General features: G+C 44.0%; 1 protein-coding gene across 1 annotated transcript in view; it reads left to right on the top strand.

The window, feature by feature from the left end:
* The window catches only part of LOC146835057 (vitamin D3 hydroxylase-associated protein-like), a 568587-nt gene that overhangs the window by 332713 nt on the left and 207878 nt on the right, over window positions 1-27996 (top strand). The window contains exon 5 of the mRNA XM_085602723.1: window positions 22468-22674. Coding sequence (XP_085458849.1) covers window positions 22468-22674 — 207 coding nt within the window. The remainder of the gene's footprint in view (window positions 1-22467; window positions 22675-27996) is intronic.

Here is a 27996-nt window from a genome sequence, read left to right as displayed (position 1 = left end):
AAATAGTAGAAAAAAGGGATGCCATCCAATTAAGTATGTCAAAAGAACAGACATTCTCTTTGTATTTTGATGCCTCCAAGAGCATATAACTTGCATGATATTCAATGAAACTTCGTTGTAGGAGGTTCTGCGCAGTCGTGCAGACATCCCATTCAGCCAAGATCCCAAGAGCAGCAGCACGCCCCATGTCGCCATTCCCAGAACAAGCCTGCTTGTGGGCCTCTAAGGGACCCAATAACTGGTGAAAATCCGGATTTATGCCTCTCCAATACGTCATGTATAGGCCCGAAGTCCAAAAGAAAGGGCAGCAATTACAGTAGAACACAGGTTGCACGCAACTGAAGTAGGCAAAGCGAAAAGTCAATCCATAACTCACGCAAAGCGTCGCTAATGGCAAGCATCCAAAAAGCTGTTGCATTCGGTCACAGTACAGTTTCAATTGACCTGGTCTGTGCATTACCACAAGATGAGTAGTCAGTGCATAGTAGAAGCAGAAGGATCAGTATTCCTCAAGCAAGCGCCAGTAACAAAGGAAACCCTCCGAAGACGCTGGAAAAGATATAATGAAAAAAGCCAGTATTACTCCAAATATCGTCTGAAAAGAAGTCACAAGGCCGGATCCCACATTCCTAAAAAAATGAGCAAGGCCTTTGGTGTCAGACGCATTGAATATTTGATGTATAAGCTCCTTAAAGTGAAGTTAGAGGTTAGTTCTCAGCAGCGACAGTATTGCGCTAGATGTTCAAGCCACCTGCAACTTGAAGGTCTCTCGAGCTGAAGTGAGAGTCACTTCTTGTTGAAACCATAGTACTTTGCCCCTGTTAATTTGTTGAAATCTGATTTCAAAGTCGGAATGGAAGGCCAAATGGAACTATCTACTTTCCCATGCAGGGGCGGAGAAAGCACATTGCTACAACAAGTAACACGTTGTGAAACTGTTACTAAATACGGAATCTCTGCCTGTAAACCGCAGCAGTCGTGGTTGTTCAGAATAAGATAACTGCCATTTGTAAGCAATGTAAAAGCAGAAATTATTGATGGGACTGGACTTCCTTTAAAAAAACAAGCAAGATTAGGCGCAGATACATTACAAGCGCCGTGCAACTTAACGTGTTTACAAACCAGGGAATGTCCTACTGTGGAATCATAATCCTCCCCTTCCTTATCGTCCGGTTGGCATCTATAAGTGAATGGAAGGGATCATAATTCATGGAGAAATGCACTACCCAGGGGCTTAAAGCCATCTATCGAAAAATGTTGCGTACATGATTTAAATTGAAAGAGCAAGAATGGGAGATAAATAACCCCATGAATTAACCAAACCGCTGAATCTGTCTCCGCCACAGAGAATGGCAAGGGCTCCAACTGTTCAATTTGTAACAGTATGTATGCTGCATCTTTCATGGACAAAAACCTTTGTTTCTCAGTCAAATTAAAAGGTGAAAACAAAGCAGAAGCATTTAAAAAATCCCAAGGGACTTTTCCCATTTTGAGAGTCTGCAATGTCAAGGCAAGCTGAATTACTGATCGTAATTGATTTTGATCAGGATACAACTCAGATACATCATTCTGAACAATATCAATAACTGATGAAACAATATTATCCAAGGTGTAAATGCGTGAAGACAGTGTACTGATGCTATTGTCGACCACAGCAAGAACTTTTTCTAAATTAGCCTGATCTATTTGACGCAGACGTAAAGCTGCTTCTGCCTGCAAAAGTTTCCAAATTTCATTATAAGCTGCATAGAGCAATCTCTCAGTTCTAGGGGCTCTAGGACCCAAGATAAAATCGGCCAAACTCATATTGCTCAATAATAGTGATAAGTGCTGTTACACTGATGACAAAGTGGAATGTTCCAACCATTGTTGGCACAATTTACCTACTGAGTATGTGGTAAATGTATTTGAACTTGGAAAATGAGGATCTGGTCTAGTCTGGGTGAATCCAGGTGTTATATTATAAAAACGCAGTTGATATGCATTCAAACTTGTTGGCCAGATTAACCAACTGGATTGGTCAATTTCAGAAATATTAAAAGTGTCATTGTGAAACAAAGCTTGTAATACATGGATTGTATACTTAGTTTGTGCGTGCCAATTGTCATATTCCGCTAAGGAGGGGAATGATGGGACATTCGAATGTTTAGCGGTCGCCAAGCCAAAACAAGTGGTCTGGTGTACTGTATCATTTCAAAGTAAAATTTGAGTCGGAATCAGGCAGGCACGATGCAGAGCTTCAGTATCCTGAACCTACCAAGCTTTAGTGCCCCAAATAAATTTTAAATGAATTGTATCTTTCCAGTGATCATAACCTTGTTTGGCCAATTCCATTCTAAAGGAAGTGGAATAGATCAAGTTAGTATAGGTAAGAATACATTTGGGCTGTGATGAAGAATGCAACTTAAAAGAATAGGATTCTGGATTAGACGTGTTATAATCGGTAAAATAAGCAAACTCATCCAAAAGTGTTTTAGAACTCCCTTGGACGGGAGTTGGACAATGTTCTCGTTGAGTGTAATTAAAGACAGGTCGTAATGTGCTTGTTTTGTGTAAGTAGTGATGCCCATAATGTTGATAACAGAATAAATCCGCATAATTGGCAGAATTTAAATACAAATCTTCAGCATCAAAAGCAGCATAATACTTTAAATCAGAAAACAATTAATGCACTGCTTGCACATCCCAATCATCAGAATGTATGTCCCTTGTCACCACATCTCTTAAGGAGACATGAAACACGTATGGTATGTTGAGCACCTCCGTCGGGCCGTGAATTTCAAAAGCTACTTGATCACAAATGATGCCATCTGCAACCGGGAAAGCTGAAATGTTCACAAGAGTTTGATCATGTTTCATGATATGGGACAATGTACGAGGCGCCAGAACTCCATTAACCAAGTTCACAGCAGAGCGTTCTGGCAAATAATGACCATTGATTAGTAAGAAAAATACTGTCACATATCCGATCGACATGAAGAGAAAAATCAGGATAAGCACCAACCAGATGTAGGTCCAGGGTGGGACCAGGTAAGTCTATTTGAACCAAGAGATAAAAATACACAATTTTGTAGGTGGAAGGTCTAAAGTGGAAGATGAGGAGGAAGAGTCAGAACTTAGAGAAGCTGGCATGATCTCCAAAGTAACCGCTTGCAGTTCTGTTTATTAGAGGCGGTAGTGCTGGATCAGCATGATGTTGTTGAGGATTGTTCAGCGCCCCACCACTAAGCTCATCTGTAGGGTAAGTATACTCGACGTCTGTATTGGAAGAGGATTGAAACTGAACAGGTGAAAGGTCAATAGTAGTGTCTGTCACTCCCTTACCCACATGGGCATCAGTGAACGAGGATGAAGTCAGCGGATTCAATAAAAATTGCGTTGCACCAAACTGCAGGCGTGACACTATTCAGAATCGGCCAGACCGTGTAACTTGACATTGTCCACTGAGATGTATCTGTTGTCTTTACGACCAGGTAAAGGTGCTAAAATGACTGTACGAGTACCCTTCAATCCAAGTACTAGAACCGGTGCACGATAAGAGGGATCAAATTATTTTTTGCTCTTCAGCTTTTCTCATACCAGATCTCCTATCTTAGGAAGCCAGCCGGCTACAGGAATTAACAGTGCTGCAACTTTGGAATAGGGGAAATGTTCAGTTACGTAGATGTCACGGGTCTTTTGTAGGTCCTGTAACATAGTAGAATGATTATCTATGTCAAAGGTTGTGGCAGCCACCACAACGTCTAGACCATCAAGGTCAGGCACAAACATTGTACCTGCACCCCCATTGACATCATCCCATCCTTAGAGGCAAATGCTGGACCCTGGTCAGATTGGAAGGTGCCACAGGCAAACATCCCAACAAAGACACGCAAATCTCTAGTGACATTTCAAGCATCAGCACTGTGTTTTGGCCAAACCCAAAGGAATCTAGTGCACAAATCAACGGCAACCAAGATATATTTATATGCAGTATCAGAGGAGAATGGACCACAGTGATCAAGCTACACACAGCCAAAAGGCTGATTGGATATACACAGCTGTGTTTGTGGTGGCCACGAGACCGTGGATGGCTTAATTTGTTGACAAATGTCACACGAAAGTAAATAATTACTGGTCTGTTTATATAAACCATGCCACCAGTAACGTTGCTGTACAATTGGAGACTGTTGCAGGCACACCAGCATGTGCAGAAGCCATGCCTTTGTGTGTGGCAACGATCAAAGCAGGTCTGCGATCCTCCTTGTTGGGAATCAGCTGATCCCCCAACTGACGGAATAGTAGCATAAGGAACTTGTTCGGGAGATAAATGATAAGAATACTTAAAAGGGAAGCCCTGTGGAGGAGCAGTACCATCCTTCGTAGCAGCAATTTCTGCCAATATTTCATTATCAATCTTAGTCATGGACCTTGTAACTGCTGCAACGGAACACGTGGCTACTGCAGATTTTGCCGCATTACCAAGTGAGTGGGAGATGTTTTTTAAGTTCCGCCACTCAAACCCAAAGCATTTTATGTTTTATTGCGCTGCCTTTAGAGTCTCTATAGTCATTTTGTGACCAAAAGAATAAGTTGTCATTAAAAGACTGAACACAGTAGTAAGAATTGCATACAATAAGAGTATTCACATTAGGATCAGCAAACTCAAGAGCAAAAACAAGAGCACGCAGCTCTACTAATTGTGCTGTACAGTCCCCAAGTGCCTGCGTATGCACTATGGAAGACTTAAATTCTCCATTGACAATTGTACCAGCCACAATTGCGCAAGCCGCTGAATAAACGAGTTTGGAACAGACGGCTGGTTGAGCCGATCCATTGGTATAGATGATACATTTGTACTCCTACAAAGTAACGCAACAACAGTGGAGGAGGGTGAACATGTTCATACTGTAAAAACTCTTGTGTCTGAAGAGCAGGATCAAAGATAAATGTGACATCAGCCGATGTCAAAGAAGTAGGCCATTGTATACAACATGGATGTAATGCTTTGGAGTTTGGCACCCTCGCCTTAGTAGCTGCTTCTAAAGCAGGGAGCGGCGTGACCATAAGAATGAGTTTACCTTGCGCCAGAAAGCGTTCTTTCAGAATCGCCATCTGGACTGCTGTCAAAACTTTTTCAGTATTGGAAAACTGCATCTCAGCTGAGGTGTATAAATGTGATTTGTAGACTACTAGGTACTGTTACACTCATTGAACGTCAAGTAAGTGAAACCCACCGTCCCCGGTACTATACGTAACACCAGGTATGTGATATTATCATGCGTCAACAAGTAGTTAGTAGCAAGCCAATCTGATTGCAAAGATTGCAGTCTTGAGGTATGTTCCAGAAGTCAGCTGGCTGAAGAAAATGTAGGTTGTATACAACGCATATAGCGGTTTGATACGCTGGGCATAATCGGGAATGTATCTCCTCCTGAAATTTAAAAATCCCAGCAGAGACTGAGGTTTTTTCAGTATAGAAGGAGGTTGCAATTGTGCGCATTTCTCCAGAAAGTGGGTAGCTTACGCCCTATCCTTCATTGTTGAGCTCGTAGCCCAAAAAAAGCACCACAAAATGTGCGATGTGTGATTAGTCGGCAAATGAAAAATAATACATCGACTGGGACAAGATGTGGCATCGGTTCATTGCCTGTTAGATAAATGTCATCGATGTACAAGAACCCATCAGGGTCTATGCTGTCCAACAAAGAGACAACCCGTGCAGACTCACCACTCAAGTCCAATCTAGAAGTCGTGTTCTCACTGTCTGAGGCATATTTTGCTGTTAAAGCGTGCAACCTTTTTCTTTTGATACAAGGGTCTAAAACAAGGCAGATCCTCTTGTTTGGCTTTGATGCCAAACTGTCGAGGTTGATCCCATCCCTGTCGTGTGGCCGGACCTTTCCCACGATCCTGGCATTCCCCACCACCGGTTTGCGAGTCTGATGTGTCCTGTGAAGAACTAGGAGAGTGCTGATCAGGGATCTGACATCTATCCGGAGTCTTAATTTTCGCGCGGTCGCCCAAGTCATAAGTACGCTTATAAGACACTGGTGTCGATGAACCAGCATGCGAACCCTGCTCCTGTTGCTGCTGCCCCTGTTTTTTATTTTTCCAGTTCTTTTTAGGAAAGAACGGGCGCCCATCCTTGTCAGTCCGGGCTTTTTGTTGAGTTTGAACTTGAGCCTGTGTTTGCGCAAAAGGCCTAACTCCCAGACTATTGCGCTCTATGGTCTTATATGCGTTAGCAATAATCTTCGGCAATTCGCTTGGCATGTCCGTGTCAGCAACAGCCTCCAGGAGTTGTGCCACCTGCAAGCTGACAGCATCACCCTTAACAGTAGCAAGGATCATATCGGAAACAATATCGAACACCCCCACCGGTCTCATTCCCAACTTCAAGGCCGCCTCAGCCCCATGTTCATCCTGAACATGTCTAATCACGGAAGGGAGAACAGTCATCGAGGGGGTGCCGAAACACATTGAATATACCGCTGCAAACACTTTACCCCAAGTGTTACAATCCGCTAATTCGGGAGCCAGGGTTTTCTGAAGAGTTATGGTCAAAATCCTGTGCTTCTCCACAGGAGTGCTATTTGGAAAAACAGCCTTGAGTTGCCCAATTGTCTCGGCAAGCCAATAAGGAACCTCGTGCTTTTTCTGGGGATGCTTGCCCATCACTGAATTAACCATCAATTGACTGATGGTCACACCACCAGGTGCAGGTGGTTGCTCAGCAGCCCCAAGAGGTATAACAGCTCTATGTATACGTATTAATTAAGCGTGAAATATGTTTGCTCTGCGACTGAAGCAGTGAGATAAGTTGGATGCGGGGTGTAACCAGCCAAAACAGGCCAAGTGGCCCTATCAGTTGATAAGGGGCCTAAACAGACCGGTGTTAGTGGGTGAGGATGGGCGCCATTAAACCATATTTGCTGTTGCCAAGCCGTTAGCGGAACCTCAAGAGATCTGTAAGGCTGATAGGAGTCGCGGTGGCAGTATACTTGTGAAACAAATTATCTGTTCCATCGACAGCCAGAAATGTGACCCAAGAATAAAACACTTCAAAGCAGAATGCAGGATCTGCCTCTACAACAAAGATAAGCGCACTACCAGCATCAGATACTCCATGTTGAGCCAAATAGGCCCTGAGCAGTGCGTGGTTAGAAGGTGCAGTAACAACTGCCAATATCAATAAAGAACAGAACAACCATTGCGTGGCAGTGCAACAAAGGGTTAAAAGAAAGAGAAAGACCTTTTAAAATTCAAGCTTGAAAAACCTATAATATAGGAGGCTACACCATCACAGCTGTTTCCGTAAACAGAAGTGCGGACAAGCACAAGCACTGCTCGGGAGTCATGCAGATAAGAACCAGACCAAATGTTGAAGCCGCCATGTTTCAGGGATTCTTCACATTCACAGAACTATGCGCAGGAAAACAGGACCTCGGTGTATAGGGGTTGTACCTTCCTACCACCTTAGTACCCAAAATCCCAAAACCGACTTGCTATAGTGTCCCATTCAGTCTCCTACATAATCACGAAGCTACAAATGATTAGACAACCCAGAACACAACACTCCCGACTCTCTCAGGAATCGCGGGAGCAAGACATACCCTTTCGCTCACTCACTCGTACTTGTCCACAATAAGGATAATAGTATCGTTCCAATTTTAGTATATGTGCTGCCAAAGCAAGTCTCGCTAATAGTTCAAAATGTTTATTTTAACTATCATGCTCTATAATGCAGTATCCGTGCCACTACCAGCAGCAAAATGCAGAAACCTAGCACAGTTAGCATTGTTACAATGCCATAGAATATTAAAGGGAATGCCATTATATAGAGACAGTGGAAAAAGGACTATAAAGCCTAATCACCCTCCCCTTGGTAAATTGAGGTTTATTATATAAAAAGGCAGCTCTCTGGGCTTTGTCAGCAGACCCCAGACCCCATAGGCACAGCATAGCTCTTCTCCATGGAAAGGCTCTCTCCAAATGTGTTTGGACAACATGCATCCCCGTAATATCAAAGCACGAGTCTCCAGTAGTGCAGCTGTGCTTAGCATGTTTTGTCTAGGTGCTAGGGAGTGACCAGAACAGAATAACAAGGGGCATTTTTTATCAACCTTGCACACTGTGTTCAGACTAAACTCCAGGAACTAGCAGAACGTGAAAAGCAGACAGTTCTAATGTGAAAGGCATAAACAAAGTCTTGCAAAATAAAGTCATGTAGTAACGTGCGCAAAAGCAGCATCATGGCAGCAAAGCTCATGCTAACTTAGCCATGTCGACAATGACCCTAACGGCCATATAACAGTGGCTGTGTGGGTTGTCCCTAAAGTTATGACATTTTGCAGATGTTTACATGGGACTCTAGCTGTCCCCCACTTTAAAATGTCCTCTATGCTTCTCCTTTCCCCCTATTGTCACGTTAACTCTCCACCACCCCAAAGATCCCTCCCCACTCCCTTAGTGCAGAATGTGCCCTTCGACTGACACATGCTATCTAGTGGCAGCACGGCTTTAATTTGGATTTTACCAATGCTTGTTGAATTGCTTCCCAGGCATTCACTAAGACACGCTGCTCTTACAACATGTCTTTGCACTTTAGGCCACTTCCCATGAGTGTACAGGGATAGCCGTCGGCTTCTCCTCAGTGGTGGTATATGTGCTCCATTAGCGTTGGTCTGCACTTGATCCGCATTGCTTCTGTTTATACCGAGGTCCTTGCAAAATTTCCATTACAATGCATAATCTCACCTCATTTAGGTAATTTTACGTTATGCTTGTTAAGTGGAATATCTTAAACCACACCATTATGCCACACTGTGTAACTACATAGCATTCGTGGCAAAAACGTAGTATGAGATCATGGAAACAACACAAAGGACCCGATTGCGAGTGTCTACTGTTTGTTCAGCTTGGGTTTTTTGCGCTTTGTTCACACAAAATATGTCCTTGCATACAAAATGGCCATCATGGTGTCATGTTTAATATGCACATATTGTGATGACACATGCACAAACGTATACATCATCACAATGGGGCTCCTTTTTTCTGTTCACCATTTTTCTTTTGCTATTGCAGAACCACATCAGCAAAAAGCATTGGCAAGACCTATTGGCTTGGACAGTGATTGTTTGTCTTTGAGCCAAATCTGTGGAATGAGCTGAAGCTTCTCCACTTTTAAACATTTCCTAACCAATCAGGAACATGTGACTAAAAGCAGTTTTAATCTCAGTTTTTATTTTCTCCTGTAGGGTTTAATTTTTGTTTATTTATTCTTTGCCCTGGACAGCACATTATATTTAAACACTATAATAAGTATAATACATATATAAATACACCATTTCCACTCAATGATCATGGCTAGATTCCTATGAGTGGAAGACTGATTGGTTCAGAGGATCCCCTATGATATCCATTTGGGCATTAAATGAGAGTCAAACATTCATCAGACAAAAAAGTTTAAGAGTTCTGTTGTATCTGGTTTATGGTATAATGTATCTTTCCTGTTTCTCTGTCTCGCCTGCTCAGCCAGTGTGAATGTGCTGTATGGTATGTTGGTGGGCATGGTGATGTATTGAAATGTAAGGATGCCTGTGATGTGGGGTGCATTTGTGTGCATGCTTGCGGGTAAACGCATGTTACACGCTTGGAGAAGTCGCTGGGAGACAGGAAGAACTTAACTCCAGTATTTTCAGTGAACTTTATTTATGTGATCTGTTCAGTTCACGTAGTAACAAAGGTTACAAGGCATTGTTGGTGACCAGCTAAAGTCTGCATATATTACAATTCCCCGCAAAATATTTCTTTCTCCCTGGGGATACCGGTAGAACGGGACCAGTATGGTCTTCCACCTTTAGGGTGAGAGGTCTCGCACTAGGGACTTTATGTATTCTTGCTGTGTGTAGTCAGTACGAATTTGCTGCCAAAGTGTTATTGTGCGTCTAATGATCATTGTTCTGTACATCATTTTGCTTCCCATGAGTAAGTTGCTTTTAACTTTCATTTCCAGGTTGCCATATTCAATACTTTTGCTGCCTTGATAGTAATTCTGTTTCCTTCTTTAGTATACTTATTTTGCCATAATGTTCAGACTGATGATTTCCCTAGTTGTGTGAATTGATACCGATTCGCAAATTTTTCTTTCCTCAATGGTGTGCCTATTTTACTATGATGTTTCGAGGTAGGAGTGATATTTCGCTGTGTTAGTAAGAATTGTTAACTGACACACTAGTTTCTGTGTATTTCTACCTGTGCACAAGGTTCTTGTGCATGTACTTTGCAGTTATTTATTGTCACGTTGGTTTAATTCTTCCCTGTTATTGGTATGCAAGTTTTCCTGTGCCAGGGGATTTTACTGGGTTTCTTCTACATTATAAGATTTATGATGACGTGTGTTTTCCACCAGTGTGCAAGGTTCGTGTGCGTGGAATTTGCACTCATCTATTATCACATTGGTTTTGTTTTAATGATTTGTTTGATACACTAGAGGGGCGTGCAATTCACCCATCCTTTGCTTTTACTGCTTGTTGATACACTAGTGAGGTGTAGTTCACCTATTCATTGCTTCTACTGCTTGTTGATACACTAATGGGGTGTAGTTCACCTATTCTTTGCTTTTTACTAGATGCGTTTTTTTCGGGATGACGTGTTGGGTGTAACCCACCCATTGCTTTTGTTGTGATCTTATGTGTATGTCGCACTACTAGGGGGGTAACCAGCCCTCCAGGACAGAAGAGATACTGCGTATGAGTGGTTAACGTAGTTGTTTATTAATTCACAACTTCTGAAGCCAGGCTTCCCATAAGTCCACAACTTTGTAATGTCTCTCTCTCTCTCTGCGGGAAGTCTCCTAAATCCTTTACAGCTCTGAGGGACTGTGTTAGTTCCCGCAGGTTTAGTCCTCTTGACAGGGTACTCTTACATCAGAGCTGCTGTTGAGGCGTGTGGGTAACCGTCTCCATTGCAAGGGAAAAACCGGAACCAAGGTATAGAGGAGAGGAAAGAAAAACAAAAGAGAAAGAAAAAGAAACCGGGGATCAGTAAAACAGTTTTGTCGCTGGGGTTATCAGGAGGGGACGACAGGCCGTGAAGGAGGTGCCACCACAACTAAGAAGAGTGCTGCCCGGTGAGGATTTATAGGAGTGACCGCCCTCTATCAGGCACTCCCTCCCGGTGTGGTTAGAATCCCCCGGAGTCGACCCCGTACCTGTTCAAGCCACCCTCCTCCAGGGTTGTGGCAGGCAATGGCGCGGTGTCAGTCCTCGCCAACGCAGTTTCCCAGCAGGGTGGGCGCTCTGTCTCCCAGTCTTTCTTCCCTGGGGGAGGTCCCGGTATCGGCAAGCTTCAAGGATCCTCCTTCTCGCGACGTCTCTCCCAGCCTTTCCGCGCCTTCTTCCGCGTCTTCTTCCTGGGCACACACACGGCTGCGCACCACCTCCCCTCTTGATAGGCCCTCGAGCCGCGGTGTCATGTGCATCAGTCCCGCCTTCTCTTGATCGGGATTTGAGTTAAAGGGACCGTCTTCGTCCCGTACCCGTGTGGCCATAAGACAGGGATCAGAAGGGAGTTCCGATACTGACATTCCCTGTTCCTCCCGACACACCCTTCCCCCAGGCTTTCCCCGATCGGGGGAAATAGGGAAACGGGACAGAAAGTCTGCATTACACTGTTCAGTCCCCTTCCGATGCCGAACCTCAAACTGAAAGGGTTGTAAGGATAAGAACCAGCGAAGTACTCGGTCGTTACAGCCTCTATTCCTCTGTAACCAGGTGAGGGGGGCATGGTCCGTATGTAGGAGAAAAGTCCTGCTCTCCAGATAATATCTCAGTTTTTCAATGCTCCACTTAACCGCCAGGCATTCCTTTTCTATTGTGGGATAGACTTTTTCACGTGGGAATTGTTTGCGGCTTATATAAAGGACAGGTCTTTCTCTCCCCTCGCTGTCATGTTGGGAGAGGACAGCACCCAACCCTACTCCCGAGGCGTCGGTTTGGAGGATAAAGGGTTTTTGGAAATCAGGGGTCTGCAGTACCGGAGGTGATGTTAGGGCGGTCTTTAGGGTAACAAAGGTGCTTATTTCTAGGGGGGTTGGGGAGGTTAGTCTTGGGGAGGCAACTGTTTTTTTGAGGTGGTCAGTGAGAGGGGCCGCTTTCTCTGCGAATCGGGGAATGAACCGTCGGTAATAACCCACCAACCCTAAAAAGGCTTGTAAATCCCTTTTCGTTGAAGGAAACACGGCTTCCTGTATGGCCCTCACCTTCTCTGTTTGTGGTTCGATCATACCTTCCCCCAGTAGGTACCCTAGATAACGGACTTTTTGGAAGGCAAAACGGGATTTCTTTGCATTAATATGTAGGCGTGCAGACCGGATTTCCTGGAAGATGACCGCCAGATGCTTCATATGGTCTTCCCATGTCCTGCTGAATGCAACTATTTCATCTAGGTATGCTGATGAATTGAATACCCCGTATGCTGTAACAGGAGGGCATCCATCAACCTTTGAAAAGTGGCTGGGGCGCCATGCAACCCAAACGGGAGAACGGTGAAGTGAAAAAGGCCATCTGGGGTGGAAAAAACAATTTTCTACCTGGTCCTGGGGGTTCAGAGGGATTTGCCAATAGCCCTTGGTGAGGTCGATGGTGGAAATATATCAGCCCTCACCAAGGCGTTCACTCAACTCGTCCACTCTGGGGAGGGGATAGGTGTCTTGTTTGGTGATCCGCTTCACCGCCCGAAAGTCGATGCAAAACCGGATGCTGCCATCCGGTTTAGGCACGAGTACGATTGGTGAACACCAATTGCTGTGGGAGGGGACGATTATTCCTGACTCCAACATCTGTTTAACTTCCTTACGGAGGGCCCGACGTCTGGCCTCGGGTACTCGATAGGGTCGTTGTTTCACAATGACGCCTTCCTGTGTGGGTAGGGCGAGATGGGTTCTACCAGGCTGATCTGAAAAGATGTCTTGGAAAGTACGGCATGAATGTCCTTGGTGTACTCAGGTGTTAGCTCCTGGTTAAGAACGGTGGACTTGACGGTCGAAGGGTTAGAGACCACTAAGGATATTGTCTGTGTTGGCTTAGGCGGGGGTCCTAACCACTTTTTCAGAAGATTTATGTCGTACATTTGTGTTTTATTAATACCAAGCCGTAGCAAGTAAGTGGTGTTCCTGATTTTTCATACTACGGGAAAAGGGCCCTGCCACTCTTTCCGGAGTTTATGGGAGGATGATGGGAGCAGAACCAAGGCTAGGTCCCCCACTTTTAGTTCTCTCAATTTCGTTCCCTTATAGTAGGTTTGTTTTTGTTTTATTTGGGCCTTTTCTAGAGAGGTATGGGCAAGGGTTCTTAGTTTGTGAAGGCGGCTTTTAACCTGGTTGGCATACTCTAGGAGGGCCTGAGCTTCTTGGGCACCTTCGGCTTCCCAGCTTTCTTTTGTTATCTCTAGAAGGGTTTGAGGTCGCCTTCTGAAAAGCAGTTAGAAAGGAGAGGCACCCAAACTGCTCTGGACCTGGCAGCGAAGCACAAACAAGGCTAAGGGGAGAAGCTGATCTCACCTTCTCCCATCGCTGGTAAGCAATTATTTTAGGGTCAATTTAAGGATCCCATTATATCTTTCCACCAGACCATCGGTCTGGTGATGATAAACGGACGTTCTTATGTGTTTGATAGCCAGTTGCTGACAGACCTACTTCATTAAACGGGAAACAAAAGGGGTTCCCTGTCCGTTATAATCTCTCTTTGAAAACCCAGTCTAGAGAAGACCTATACCAACCTCTGTGCTATCGTGGTGGTATTTGCAGCACGTAAAGGCAAGGCTTCAGGGTACCTGGTGGAGTAATCGACAAGAACCAGCACATACTGATGGCCCTTACTGGATTTAGGGAGGGGACCTATAATGTCCATGCCAACACGGTCGAAGGGTTTAGTGATTATAGGCAAGGGGCACAAGGGGGCTTTTGGTGGGATGTACGGGTTTCTCTTTTGGCAAATGACGCATTCTTGACAATACTTCTTATTTGTGCATGAACACCTGGCCAGAAGAAACTGCGGAGTATGGAGTGTGAGGTTTTTTTCTACGCCGCAGTGTCCCGCTAAAAGATGGGCATGGGCAAAAAAAAGAATGTGTTCCCTGAAAGCTGCAGGAACTAGTAGTTGTGGCTCTTCCCCCTCCTTCCCTACTCTATACAACAGCCTTTTCTGCTCTATGAAACAAGGGTACGTTTTATGAGGTTGTTGAAGGGAAGCTCTAGCACCTTGCCAGGCTGCTATCATTCAGTTGAGCCGTCCGGAAGTGTGTATCCATAGCCCACAGTTCCGAGGCCAAAAGAGCTGGCTGAGGTCCTTGTCTTACTATCCCCCATAACAAGTCAAAGAACCAAGGGTTGTCGATACCGATAATGAGAGGTTCAGGGAGCTGGGGTAAGAACCCCACTTCAACCACTATGTTTAGGCCTTTTTGGTTTTGGAGGGTGATCCTGGCTAAGGGGTACTCTTTTGTATCGCCATGCACGCATCTTATACACACCCGCCTTCCCGGTAACAAGGAAGCAGAGGGTACCAACTCCTCCCTTATAACGCACCCAGAGTCTATGAGGGCAGTTATGAACTGGTTGTTCAAAAGCAAACTCACGTAATATACGGGTCCAGTTTCTTGTGCAAAGAGGATGGAGTGTGGGAGGTAGCTGATGTCCATAGGTTCGTCGTCGGGTTTTTCCTTCCGTCTCCGACAGAATTTGGCAATATGGCCCCACTCCCCACATTCATAACACTGCCGGCCTGTTGAAGGAGACGGCTCTGTGCGTGCCACCCTAGGCTTTGGTTGTTCGTAGAATGGTTTTCTGGGTTTTCTCTGTCTTCCCCAGGAGGGGTGTTTTCTGGTTCTTCTCGGGTTCTCTCGAGATCCCTCGGTTCTGGGCCCTCACATAGGAGGTGGCCATTTCGACTGAATGTTCCAGGGTGAGACCTGCATGCTGACATAGCCACCATTGGGTCCCATAGGGAAGGGCTTCTAGATATTGTTCCAAATAGATTTTTTTCCATTATGGCTTCACGAGTGGATTCCAAAGGTTTAGGCCATCTATCTGCCGCATCTTTGATCTTATAGAAGAGAGTCTTGGGGGGTATCACCAGTGACCCCTCTTCCTGTCGAAAGCGTAGACGATGGGCTTCGTCGTTTATGCCGAGTCGATCAAGGATGTACTGTTTAACATGTCCGTATGCTGCCGTACCATCACGGTTGGCTATCTAGTCTGCTGCCTGGGCTTCACCGGTGAGAAGGGGAGCTAAGTAAAAAAGCCATCGATTCCCCCGGCCAACCACTCGCCCTTCCAGCTCTCTCAAAATAAAAAAAAAGAGACCGGATCGTCCCCAGGGACGTACTTCTGGAGGGGGACGACAAATCCTGGTAAGGCAGGTGCTCTGCTCTGGCCCAGCGTTTGCAGGAGCTGGGTTTGTCCTTCCGCTAATTTCGTCAGGTTATCTGCTTGTAATTGAATGGCAGCGGTGAATACCGTACGATCCATTTCTGCTTGGGTGGAACTTTTTTCCATAGCCCATTCCAGCTTGGTCTGGGCTTCCCGCATCTGGGTTATTAGCTGCTTCATCTTGTGTCAGAGGAGGTTTATGCCCGCATTCTCCACCAATTCTGTCGCACTACTAGGGGGGGGGTAACCCTCCAGGACAGAAGAGATACTGCGTATGAGTGGTTAACATAGTTGTTTATTAATTCACAACTTCTGAAGCCAGGCTTCCCATAAGTCCACAACTTTGTAATGTCTCTCTCTCTGCGGGAAGTCTCCTGAGTCCTTTACTGCTCTGAGGGACTGTGTTAGTTCCTGCAGGTTTAGTCCTCTTGACAGGGCACTCTTACATCAGAGCTGCTGTTGAGGCGTGTGGGTAACCGTCTCCGTTGCAAGGGAAAAACCGGAACCAAGGTATAGAGGAGAGGAAAGAAAGAAAAACAAAAGAGAAAGAAAAAGAAACCGGGTATCAGTAAAACAGTTTTGTCGCTGGGGTTATCGGGAGGGGACGACAGGCCATGAGGGAGGTGCCACCGCAACTAAGAAGAGTGCTGCCCGGTGAGGATTTATAGGAGTGACCGCCCTCTATCAGGCACTCCCTCCCGGTGTGGTTAGAATCCCCTGGAGTCGACCCCGTACCTGTTCAAGCCACCCTCCTCCTGGGGGGTGGCGGGCAATGGCGCGGTGTCGGTCCTCGCCGACGCAGTTTCCCAGCAGGGCGGGCGCTCTGTCTCCCAGTCTTTCTTCCCTGGGGGAGGTCCCGGTATCGGCGAGCTTTAAGGATCCTCCTTCTCGCGTCATCTCTCCCAGCCTTTCCGCGCCTTCTTCCGCGTCTGCTTCCTGGGCACACACACGGCTGCGCACCACCTCCCCTCTTGATAGGCCCTCGAGCCGCGGCGTCATGTGCATCAGTCCCGCCTCCTTCTGATCGGGATTTGAGTTAAAGGGACCGTCTTCGTCCCGTACCGGTGTGGCCATAAGACGGGGATCAGAAGGGAGTTCCGATATTGACATTCCCGGTTCCTCCCGACAGAGTACACATGCCTTTATCCTTATGTATGCATGCTCCTTTAAATGCACCTACACACCTGTAGCTTAGAACCCTGTCTCCAGGGTAGTGTATTCCATAACAGTCAGTTGGAGACAAGATGACTGTGCGTTGGTGGTGCCAGAAGACCAATAAAAGAAGAAAAGCTAAACCCTTGTTGGAGTCATCTTTTAACACTGGCGACGAGCTGACCCCAAAATCTGAGTCCCTCACCATACTGAAGAGAGCAGAGTATTTCTCCATTCTTGATCTCTTTTCAGCATACACCAAGTTTTACTTCATCGTGATTCCAGGCACCTGACATCTTTCATGACACCTTTAGTGGCTTATCAATTTGTCAGAATGCTGTTTGGATTAGCCCCTGCGGCTGCTTCCTTCCAAAGAATCATGAAACTGGCACTTGGGAATATAGCTAATATTTTATTCTTTCAGGAAGACATTGTTGTGTATGTGAGCATGACGTGAGCATGATTTGGCATTGAGGAAGGTGTTGGGAGGCTAAAAAATTAGAGTTAGCAGAGAGTATTGTATCTGCCCCAATTCCAGCGGACAGAAAGCAAGTAAGGTCCTTTTTGCGACTTTCTGCATTCTATCCTAAATTTGTCAAAGGATACACTAGCGTTGTAGAACCCTTTAGAGCATTACTTAAAAAGGAGGTTCAATTTGCATGGATGGATGAATGCCAATCAGCCTTTCACACCATCAAAATGGCCATCAGCAACATGCCTACCCTCGGTCATTTTGATGCCATGAGAAATACTATCCTAACCATGGATGCAAGTTTGAAAGGGTTAGGAGAAGTCCTCTCTCAAGCAGAAGAAGGAGAGGAAAAGGTGGTGGCGTTTGCATCCCGAGCTCTCAAGAAACTGTGAAGAACATTGCTCATGCATCGAAATAGAAGCTTTAGCCATAGCATGAGCGGTGAAGCACTTTAAATTTTACTTATTGGGAATTCCCTTTTTAGTAAGGACAGACCACATATCGTTAGTCCAGGTATTTTCTTGTGGTCAAATTGAAAGAGCAACTCTGAGACTTAAAAGGTGGAGTGAAGGATTAGAAGAATTTAATTTCCAGGTCCATTATCTGCCAGGCCTAGTAAACAAGGCTGCAGACTGTTTTTCACGCCTGCTATTGAGGAGTGTGGATGTACTTGAGAATGAGAGTGTATCTAAGTGTGAGCGTTGGGTGATGGAATCCTCCATTTCCAAAGAGGAGTGGTTGAATAGCACGATGGAGGATGCATGGTTTCCATTATGAAGGATTATGTGGTGGGAAGTTGGCCTGCTCAAAATTGACTCGAATCTGAACGTAAACCTTTCTGGTCTATAAAGGATGAACTTACCATTTACCAGGACACCCTGATGAGGGGGCAAAGGGTTGTTCCTCTGACGAACATGAGGCAAGTGGTGATTAACCTTGGTCATGAGGGACACCTGGGCAGGAGTCTAACTAATGCCTGTGTCAGGGACAGATACTGGTGGCCAGTCATGGATCACCAAATAGAGAAAGTTGTGAAGGGGTGTTATGTGTTGCTGTTGGTGGATCATACATCCAAGTGGGTGTCTACCAGGTGTGTAGATGTTGTTTCCACCAGAATGGTAGTTGAGTTCCTGAAGGATGAATTTGCGAGCGAGGGTGTTCCTGAATATCTGGTCACTGATATTGATAATAGGGTGCAGTTTACCACGCAGGAAATTAGTGTTTTCCTCAAACAGATTGGCATAATACACCAGAGAACTGCTTTATATTCGCCGCAAACGATAGCCTTGCTGACCGCATGAACAGGTTGTTGAAGGCCTGTGTGCGGACAGCAATTGAGTCAAGGTTGCTTCTTAAAGGAGTACTTGGGGACATGTGGTGGGCGCATCTCACCACACCCGATTGTGTGACTCAAAAGTCCCCATTTGAAATTTTGAGGTATAGACCTACCACCTCTAAATTAAATCCTGTGAGGTTGCCTGCCTGTGAGACACCCAAGCTGAGTGAGGGGGAGATCTGTGAGAGGGTGACTATCAGAAGAAGTATAAACTGAGATATGATGTGAAGAATTCTGTGAGGGAAAAGAAGTGGTGTGTTGGTGAAATTGTGTTGGTGAAGAAACCTAGATGGGAAAGGAAAGGTGTGGCTGAATTTATGGGTACTTTCACCATCACGCACATCAGGTAAAATGTGGTAACAGTTCACACTGGATGCAAATGGAGCATGTCCAGACTGGTGAGGTGTTCTGGTGGTGCTCCGAGGGTCCGGTGTTTCCAGTGGAGGTGCTAAGAGGAATGTGGTTGGTGATGGGAGAACCAAGGACCTTCCTAAGAGGCACAGGAGGATCCTGTCTTGCTTTAGTGATTTTGTCATGAAATGAGTGGTATTCCATTCTGTTCTGTTCCATGGTTATTGTACTTTATCCTAGGCATTGTGAGGGAGATGCGTTGTCATCTTATGTGTACACATGCCTTTATCCTCATGTATGCATGCTTCTTTAAATGTACCTGCACGCCTGTAGCTTAGAACCCTGTCTCCATGGTAGAGTGTTCCATATTAGTCAGTTGGAGACTGTGGCTGACAAGCTGGCTGTGCATTGGTGGTGCCAGAAGACCAATAAAAGAAGAAAAGCTAAACCCTGGTTGGAGTAATCTTTTAACACCTTTCTTTTCAGGTTTAGTGATTTTTGTTACCAGGTGTGGTGTATTATTTTTGGGAGTACTTTATTTTGTCTTCGAGGTTGTCTCTTACTTTGTATGCTTGGTGGGCTGTGTTATTTCTCATTTACATGCTTGTCTGGCCAGCTGTTGTGTTGTGGTGGTAACTTGGAGCATCATGTTTTGTTAACATGCATCTGCTTGGTCTGTGCGTTATAATGGTACACGTGTGGAGGGGATATATTTATTTTTCTATATGTTTCCTCCTTTATTTCGGTGTTATTTTTAGACTCTTTTGTACCATCTTAAGCTCTTTTAGTTTGGAAGATTTACCTTAAATTAAGAGCATCTTTGCCATCTTGCATTTCTTGTTGTTATTTTCACTTGCTCTGCAAAGAGGGGAGGTACGTATAATGCTATGTTTACATTTTAAATATTGCAATGTTTTCTTATGAAATGCGTTGTGTTCCATCATATGCGATGTTTCCATCTGGCATATTGCAGCATTTCCTATGCATGTTCTCTTTTGAGATGCAGTGTGTTCTTTTTTTAAATGTGTATTTCCATTAGGCGATTGCAGCATTTTCACATGCAAGATTCTTTATGTAATTGCTGTACTTCCTTCTTGTATTCACAATATTGTATGAGTTCTGTAAGGGGGGGAAGATGTGTTGTATCTGGTTTATGAATCTTTCCTGTTTCTCTGCCTCTGCTGCTCAACCAGTGTGAATGTGCTGTGTGGAATGTTGGTGTGCATGTTGATGTAATGGAACGTGAGGATGCCTGTGATGTGGGGTGACAGTTGGAGTATGGGCTGAGCAGCAGGGAGGCTGCTCCTGGTGAAACTAATTACAGAGCACACTTCAGAAACAACTATATGACCATTAATACAGCATTTTGGGAACCTAAATATATACTTTTATAAACTGGACCCAATCCACAATAAGTTCCTTCCACACTGTATGAATTAATACCACTTACCAATAGTTTGACTCATATCTACCATCTGTAGATCTTTGTTAGAGGGCAGGGATTGGTTATTAATAATTCTCCATGAATTATTACAATACCATAATGACAACAGACACCTTTGGTAAAGTTAATGATTTTATCTAATAATGTAAATTGCTCATAGAAAAACAATACAGCTCAAATGCGTGTCACTTACAGTGAAGAAACATACAATGTGCAAATACATCTCACGATCAGCGCATTGAAGGAGTGGATAGGTAGAAAGACAAAAGAAAAGAAAACATTTGCAAATTATTATGCAAATCAGAAATCAAGAAATATTACCCATCACCCAAGATTCTAGGAAATGGATATGCTACCCTCTGGCCATGAGAGTAAGCAAAGCACTTCAAAGGAAATCAAAGTGCAAAGTTATGATTCAGGATCAGTAGATCATCAGCTAGCCCTCAAGAATAGGATACAGCGTCACAGCTCTCTCCTCTCACAAAGTTAGGAAAATGCTGACAACCCCTCCTACTTTCTAGGTTTATTTATACTTTACATTCTAACAAGTCCAACCCACTACTCTATCCATCCCACCTAACGATTCTAATTGGCTAAAACAAGGGGTGTCTCGGTCACACCACTCAGGCAAGTTCCATTTCTTAAGAACACTTTTGTTCATAAAAGCTATATTATTCACAAGCCTCAATATGTTTTTCTTCCGCAGCACACTCATATTCCATGTAACAAATTGTGTACATGTCCACATTCAGAGGAACTCTGCTGTAAAGGTATTCTTTGTCTTCCTCTGCGCAACCTTGGCCATCACCGGACACTGACGAAAAGATTACACTTCACTGCCAAACTCTTCTCCCCACACCACAGATCTAAATCGTCGAACTGTTTTCTGAGGCCTTTCCCATTTCAGATTTAAATCCTTTTTCCATCTTTCTAAGAAAAACAAAATATAATGTAAATATCATTTCCACACAAGTCTTCATTTCTAAATGAGTTTTTGCAAAGCACTATTAATGGCATCAAAGCCTTATGAAAATTATAATTCACAGCCTTTTAGTCATTAGTTTCTGCATTAGTTATGCATGGCTTGTGGCCTACTAAAAACACGTCTCCCCATCTCGCATATACATACGCAGTTTTTAATTCAAACGCGATTACTGTCATTCACTTAAGGGTTTAAATAATTATTTCACTAAATGAGAGGTTCAATTCAAGCAGGTTTTATTTCGCAAAAACCCTGCTCCATCACCATCTTAACATCTAATATCAATAAAACCTTCATCTATAACCTAACATCGGCTACTGGATTTCCTACCCTCATAATAACTAGTTCTTAAAATTCTGGTTGATACATTAAAACTCTGCATATCATTTTACAGTTTATTACAATGACCGATTGACGGATAAGGAATGCTCATTGGGGTATTTTTCTTGTTGACCATTTCTAATATTTATACATGAGTTTTGTACTGGGTATAATCTGTGCTCTGACCAATACCTATTTGTTTGATGTACATTTATTTTCTAAATGAAAATATCCAGACACAGTTAATGTGTAACCAGCATAACCAATGCCTTTATAGTTGATATTGATTATCGATGCTTAGCTGTGTGTAATTGGTTTCCGGGCACCTAGGGATGCTGGAGGGCCAGTGCAACTGCAGAGGGTTTAGGCAAGGGCCGTGGACCTGAACAAGCGAAGCCCCTAAACCCTGTGGCACTTACCTGCTTTGAATCCATCCTGAAAAGAAACATTATTAATTCCTTTGTGCACCTAGGATCAAAATCTCAGACTAGCACACTCTATTCTATAGCGGTGTGAGGGCTTGCAGAGGAACCAAATGCAAAACGTGACGCAATACCTCAGAACTATGGGTACACAAATACCAGAACAGTCGAAACAAATAGGACACCTAAAACAACTTTAGTGCACATAAATTGTGAAAAATGACGGCTTACTAGGGGTCACCATTCCATTGCAAAGCATTTGGGACACACTCAAATTTCCTCTTCTATGTGCCCAAATTCCATTGGAGATTTTTAATCCCTTTGTCTAGAACCCATAACCTGTTTTTTTATCTTGGCTGTAACCCGCAAATTGAAGTAGTCTTGTTGTAGTTGATGCATCATAACTCTATCAATATAAGCGCATTTAAGCACAGCACAGGCATCTAAATGTGTCCTTAAAGTATGAGAACTGTGGCTCTCCATATGGATCTAGGTTGACTTATAGCTTTTGCTAAATTCTGAAAAATGTTGGGGGCACTTTTAAATTGTATCTTATTTTGTTTCACTCAATTTAGTTATGACTGCAGCAACCCAATTCACGGGCAGACCCTCAATCCCCTGAATCACAAGAAGACCCCCGGAGGATCCTCAGGTGGGGAAGGGGCTTTGATTTCCGGAGGTGGATCCATCATTGGGCTTGGATCAGATATGGGTGGAAGTGTCCGCTTACCAGCCAGTTTCTGTGGAATCTGTGCTCTCAGACCAACAGCACATAGGATAAGGTAAGTTAAGGGCTCAGCCCTTTTGATGGTCATTGGCACGTGATGTGGGTATTGGCAAAATAATTATGGTATTTTTTTTTACAAAAACTCCCTGGCAAGTTACTGTACATCCTAACGCCTCACCTTTACCCTTACCTTTACCCCAAACAACATTACGTAGGGAATTTTACATCACATAATGACTATGATATCAAATAATACATTTTTATTTCATGATTGGTAGAGGGGATACAAAGTCAGAAATAAGACAAAAAGTTGTTAAATTATACTAAATCAGACCATAAAGGGTAAAGCAAAGCAAAAACGAATTTAAAATAAAAAAGCTAGAGGTGGGATAAACATTGAAAATGTTTAATCGAAGACTAGGTCCGGTGAGTTGGAATCCAATCCACTTCAGTTTTTACCTGGCAAAACCTAAAAATATCTTGGAGGTTGTTCACAAATTGCCTTTTGTAGTGCATAAAGTAGTTCAACAGTTGTATTAGTCACCTACTACAAAATGTTATTCAGAAATCTACTTGAGGAGACCCCCTCAGTGGCTAAGTTCTCTCCGCACACGTAGGCATACATTTTCATAGTAAATGTGGGAGGAACTGGGGGAGTGACTGGGGAATATTTTCTACAAAATGGGAGGAGTGTGGAGAAATTTTAGAAGGATTTGGGATAGCACCCACCCACCCACCCACAAACGTGTATGACAATTGCATTTCACAGAGTTCACATCAAAAGTTAAAAAAGCCCTAAAGGTGTCAAAACAGTAGTAAATGTACTCCATCCCAGGCTTGGAGTAAATCAAGCACCACACATGGCCACTCACAGGTACTAAATAAGGCAGGCAAAACATTAAAACCTACATGCTTCCCGAAATCATAGTGCCATGTTCTTTTGACTGCCGATACTGAGCACTTCACCATAGAGTGTAAATGAATGAAAGAGATGTTTTTCCTTAGACTACGGAAGAGATATATATGAGCTGTCATCTGAAAAGGATACTTCAACCTCATTTGTACGTGTGTGTGTGTGTATATATAGCAGATTTTGTGCTTTACTCCTCTTTCTTCCGAAATTATGAAATGGATTGTGTTCAAATCTCTTCCATTTTGTATTAGAACACAATGTACCATTGTGTGTCCACACCGAGGCAGTTTAGATCATGTTAGCAGGTATTGCTTCAAGCACTTCACTAGGATCTGCTGGAGGTAATGCTGAAATGTGTGAGAGTTCCTGATATCCGCAAGGCCATGGGACTGCACCCCTATCACTCAATGGTGTTCAGGCTACAAAGGAGCAGGAGTCATTCTCGAGTCTTTGTTTAGAAATGTTCATGGTTGAGCAGTGCAATAAGGGTGGTCTGGGTGAACCATAAGAGTTCAAGCGCAGAATGATATTACAGCTTCTTGGCAATATGGTAATCATGATGTTAGTCAAAAAAGTGCATTCACTTTAAATCGCTATTTACTCATACAGTGTATAGGTAACTGAGGTCACAGTGTAACTTGTGGCATGCACTTACTAATAGAATCCTGAGCTGTACGTATATCAGAGGCCACTAATATTGACATGACTCAGAAAGTAGGTAATCTTTACATGACAAGTGGCCTATTGAGTGATAGGCGTGCAGGTAAAGGTGTGTCAACAGGATACACTGTTAAGCTTAATTACCCTACAGCAACAGCAGGTCTCCGAGCCGGAGTGGTTCGTGCCTTGGTGCGTTGCCCCACTGCTATTTTAGCCTCCCTATTACATGTGAATACAACAATCAGTACACTTATAATTGAAACTAGCATTGTAGTTCTTTTCAATTAGAGCGAGTGTGCGACTCCGAGTAAGTCTTTAGCCATGGCGGCGGTGGCAGCTCTGAAGGGGGTGGGGTTGCTTCATTTTGATGAGCACATGGGTAGCAGTGAGTGCAGGGCAACTAGAACCCAAAATGCGCATGTCCAGTTGGACGGCTGCCTTGCACAATACAGGCTTCTCACTACTGCACATTAGTGAGCGTGGGTTGCTCAAGGCCGCAGACCACTAATCTCCTAATGAGCTGTGAGTTTGCCCGCTCAAGCCAATCCTGACACTGCTCTCATGCTGTGTAACAGCAAGGGAGCAGTGTCAGGATTGGCTGAGAGATGATACAGTTGCTGGAGCCTGGGGCGGGTGAGAGGAGAAGCCGGATTCAGCCATAAATTGGTACGTAGGGTGGGGTCCGCAGCTGAGAGCAGCTCACTACGTCCACCTCATGTGCCACTGTTCTGGGAGCCTCAGAGCTTGGGAGCTGCAGTCACCCATACACACACCTTTGGCCTGGAAGAGGAGACCTGTTGGAAGAGCAGAGCTTCTTCGAGGAGTAGGGCCCAGCTGAGAGCTCAGAGGAGGACCCGGCAGAGGGCTCAGCGGAGAGATCAGAGGAGGGCCCGGCAGAGGGCTTAGATGAGGGATCCTGCGCCTGGATGTGCCTGAGGGCAACCAGGGCCACCTGAAGTAGTTTGCACTAGGAACCGTGATTAGCGGCTGATTGGGATAAGTAGCCAGGATCCAGCCCAGCAGGACCGTTCAGTCACAGCATGAGGTTGCTACACAGGGGAGATACGGACCTTGCAAATGCACAAAGCATGAAGGCGCGGTGGGGTGTAATACAAGATGAGCACCGCCATCCTCTGGTCGGAGGCTCTTATTTGAACCCCAGGAGGGCGAGGGGAGAACAGGCAACAGAACCTGAAAGCAGCCTTGCTTTTGCGAGGGTCAACAGATGTATAGACCAGAGTGTGGCCTCACGAGGAGCGCCCTTTATTGCAGTAATCAGTAAATTTGTCAATATATTTTTTGCCTGACTAGATGTTATTGAAGTCCAAGTTTCCATAGGGTCATATAGAGTGACTGATTGAGATTTGGACTATCTTCTGCTATTCTGTATGCAACAAGGTCACCAGTTGTCCAGCTTTTAAATATTCAAATTTAAATCTTGAACTGTTGAAATGGCAGCATAGATCCTTCTGCTGTACAACTACCATCTGAGTCTTTGGCACTTTAGCATGAGCCAGCTCCTCAAATAGCCTCTTCCCGGCTCTACAATTTCACAAACTTAACATTTGTTTTCCTTTTGCTCCCATCAGTTTTAGCGTTCTTACCCACACAATTGTTGTCTTGTTGCACCCACCTATTGATTTATATCCTGCATTCTCTCATACTCTATTCTCAATAACCGAGAAGTGTGGTTAGGTTCGGTAAAGTTTGGTGGTTTTGTTGGGCGTGTTTCTTTTATGTGTGTTTCCGAATCAATCAGAATCCTTCTTTATATAGTGCAGTACATGTACTTCTGGGGAATGATAGGGTCATGCAGTAGTAACCAAGTGGCCTTGTGGACTTCCCTTATGCTACTGAGACCGTGTGTTAGTCCTGGCTTCCTAGCCAAAAGCACTTTCAACTACACTTTCACAATTGCCTTATCAACCTTATTGCTTTCTCCTATTTGCTTGAAAGCACTTAATTTTCCCACACTCTTAAAAAATATTCTATGACGGTTGGGCTCACATGCTACACTCGCTCTCCACAGGTCACTCAGCCAGAAATTTTACACACCACCACTTTCAAATGTCACCAGTCGCTACGGTCTCCAAGTGGAAGAAGAATTGTTCTTTCTTAGGTCCGTTTCTTCTCTAAATCCTGAAGATCATATAAACTTTGGTCATGACTGAAGATATCCTTAGTCAATTACAACTCAGCTGCCACCACCTGTGTTTCTTTGTCTAGCGCTGGAATTCTAAGTGTCTCTTCGTTGCTCTCCCTTGTAAGTCCCTATGCTGACTGTTTAAATCCGCCACAATCCCTGGCTGGAACTTAAGAATGGCTTCCATTAAGAACTATCGAGGCTTCTATGTCCACAGAGAAGATTTATTTCTATGAAACAAATCCTTTCGGCCATATTGGCAACAAGAGCATTAAAGGAACTACAGCAGCATGAGAAGTTCTGCAGGAATAACTGCAGTATTTCCTAGCCTGACCATTACTTTACATTACCAGCAGCCTTGCTAGCCTCTTGAAACACCACACTGCAGATACATGAGGGTCTTCATCATAAACAATCCATTGCTGGAATTCCAAGGTAAGGACTAGGTGAAGAGACACTTCCTCAGATGTTGTCTAGCTGCTGACAATGCTGCGAACAGCCCTTAACAAATGACTTGAGCATGCAAGGCAAATTTGGTTGAGCAGAAAAATATAGCCAAAATTAGTTTGGTTTAATCCAAGACCAGTCAAGTTTTCATGATTAATTCACTCTCAAGATAACATGATGATCTTTTTGGGACAGCTTACCATCCTTACATGGCCCTATTGCATTAGAACAAAGGGCAGAAGGTACTTCATTAGTAAAAAAAAAACACCTACCGCTTAAGAAGTGTCACTAAAATCCTTTTGTGCTAAAAGAGCTTAAAAGTAAGCCTAATAACCACATTTTACATGAGACAAACCTCTTTTGGCAGAAAAGTTCAGTCTTCTTTTTACTAGTCTCCTATGAAGTAAGGCATTCATATTGATTTGAAAGTCTTATTCCAGTGATGATGCATTTGATTTGATTAATTTTGTTAATTGTGCAGATACCCTAAGATGTCCCGGCACTAGTACAAATAGGCAAAAGAATACAGGGGTTTTTGAGTTGCTTACGAAATTTAAGAAGATTAAGTTCTGAATTAATAAGAAAGGGAAGACTGTTTCATGGCAAAGCTATGATGGTGGAAAGAGCACAACAGCTTTTGAGGGATTTCTGTAACACAACCGTGAACTGGTTTAGGTGCCGCAAATAGCCCAGACAAAGTTTTTATGTTGAGAGTGGGAACGTGCCTCACTGCAGTGTAAGGTCTGGAGAAGGTGAGATGCCCTGGAAATTTTTAAAGGTCTGGTAATGAACACACTGCAAAGGGAGCACTCCAAAAATGAACCTAACTATTTGTATAGTGTCCAAAAAGTAATTAAACAACAGGGTGATATGTATCGTAATCCAAATCCATTCTTCATTTAGTCCTTTCAGAATACTTGGGCCAATGTATGTTTTCCACAAAAGAGTTAAAGGTTGTAGCATATTTGATCTTTAACTACATTTGACTCTCATTGGTGCCGCATTTTTGTGTTATTTTTGTCAGTTACGGTGTTTGTTAGCTGTGGTAATAATGCAGGCAGCCACATTTTAAACAAGTTGTAATTTGTATGTAGAGGACTAAGGAAGGTCAACATACAGATGTGAGGAGACTAGGTTCTTGTTAGCTCCTCCCCCCATTCTTCCCCCCATTCTTTCATTTTTTCTGAAGCACATTTGACTGAGGTGTGCTGGAT

This window comes from Triturus cristatus, chromosome 4_2 (assembly GCF_964204655.1).
Source record: "Triturus cristatus chromosome 4_2, aTriCri1.1, whole genome shotgun sequence".
NCBI classification, from domain to species: Eukaryota; Metazoa; Chordata; class Amphibia; order Caudata; family Salamandridae; genus Triturus; species Triturus cristatus.
The sequence above is the reverse complement of the archived record's forward strand: the minus strand, read 5'-3'. Positions and strand labels throughout refer to the sequence as shown.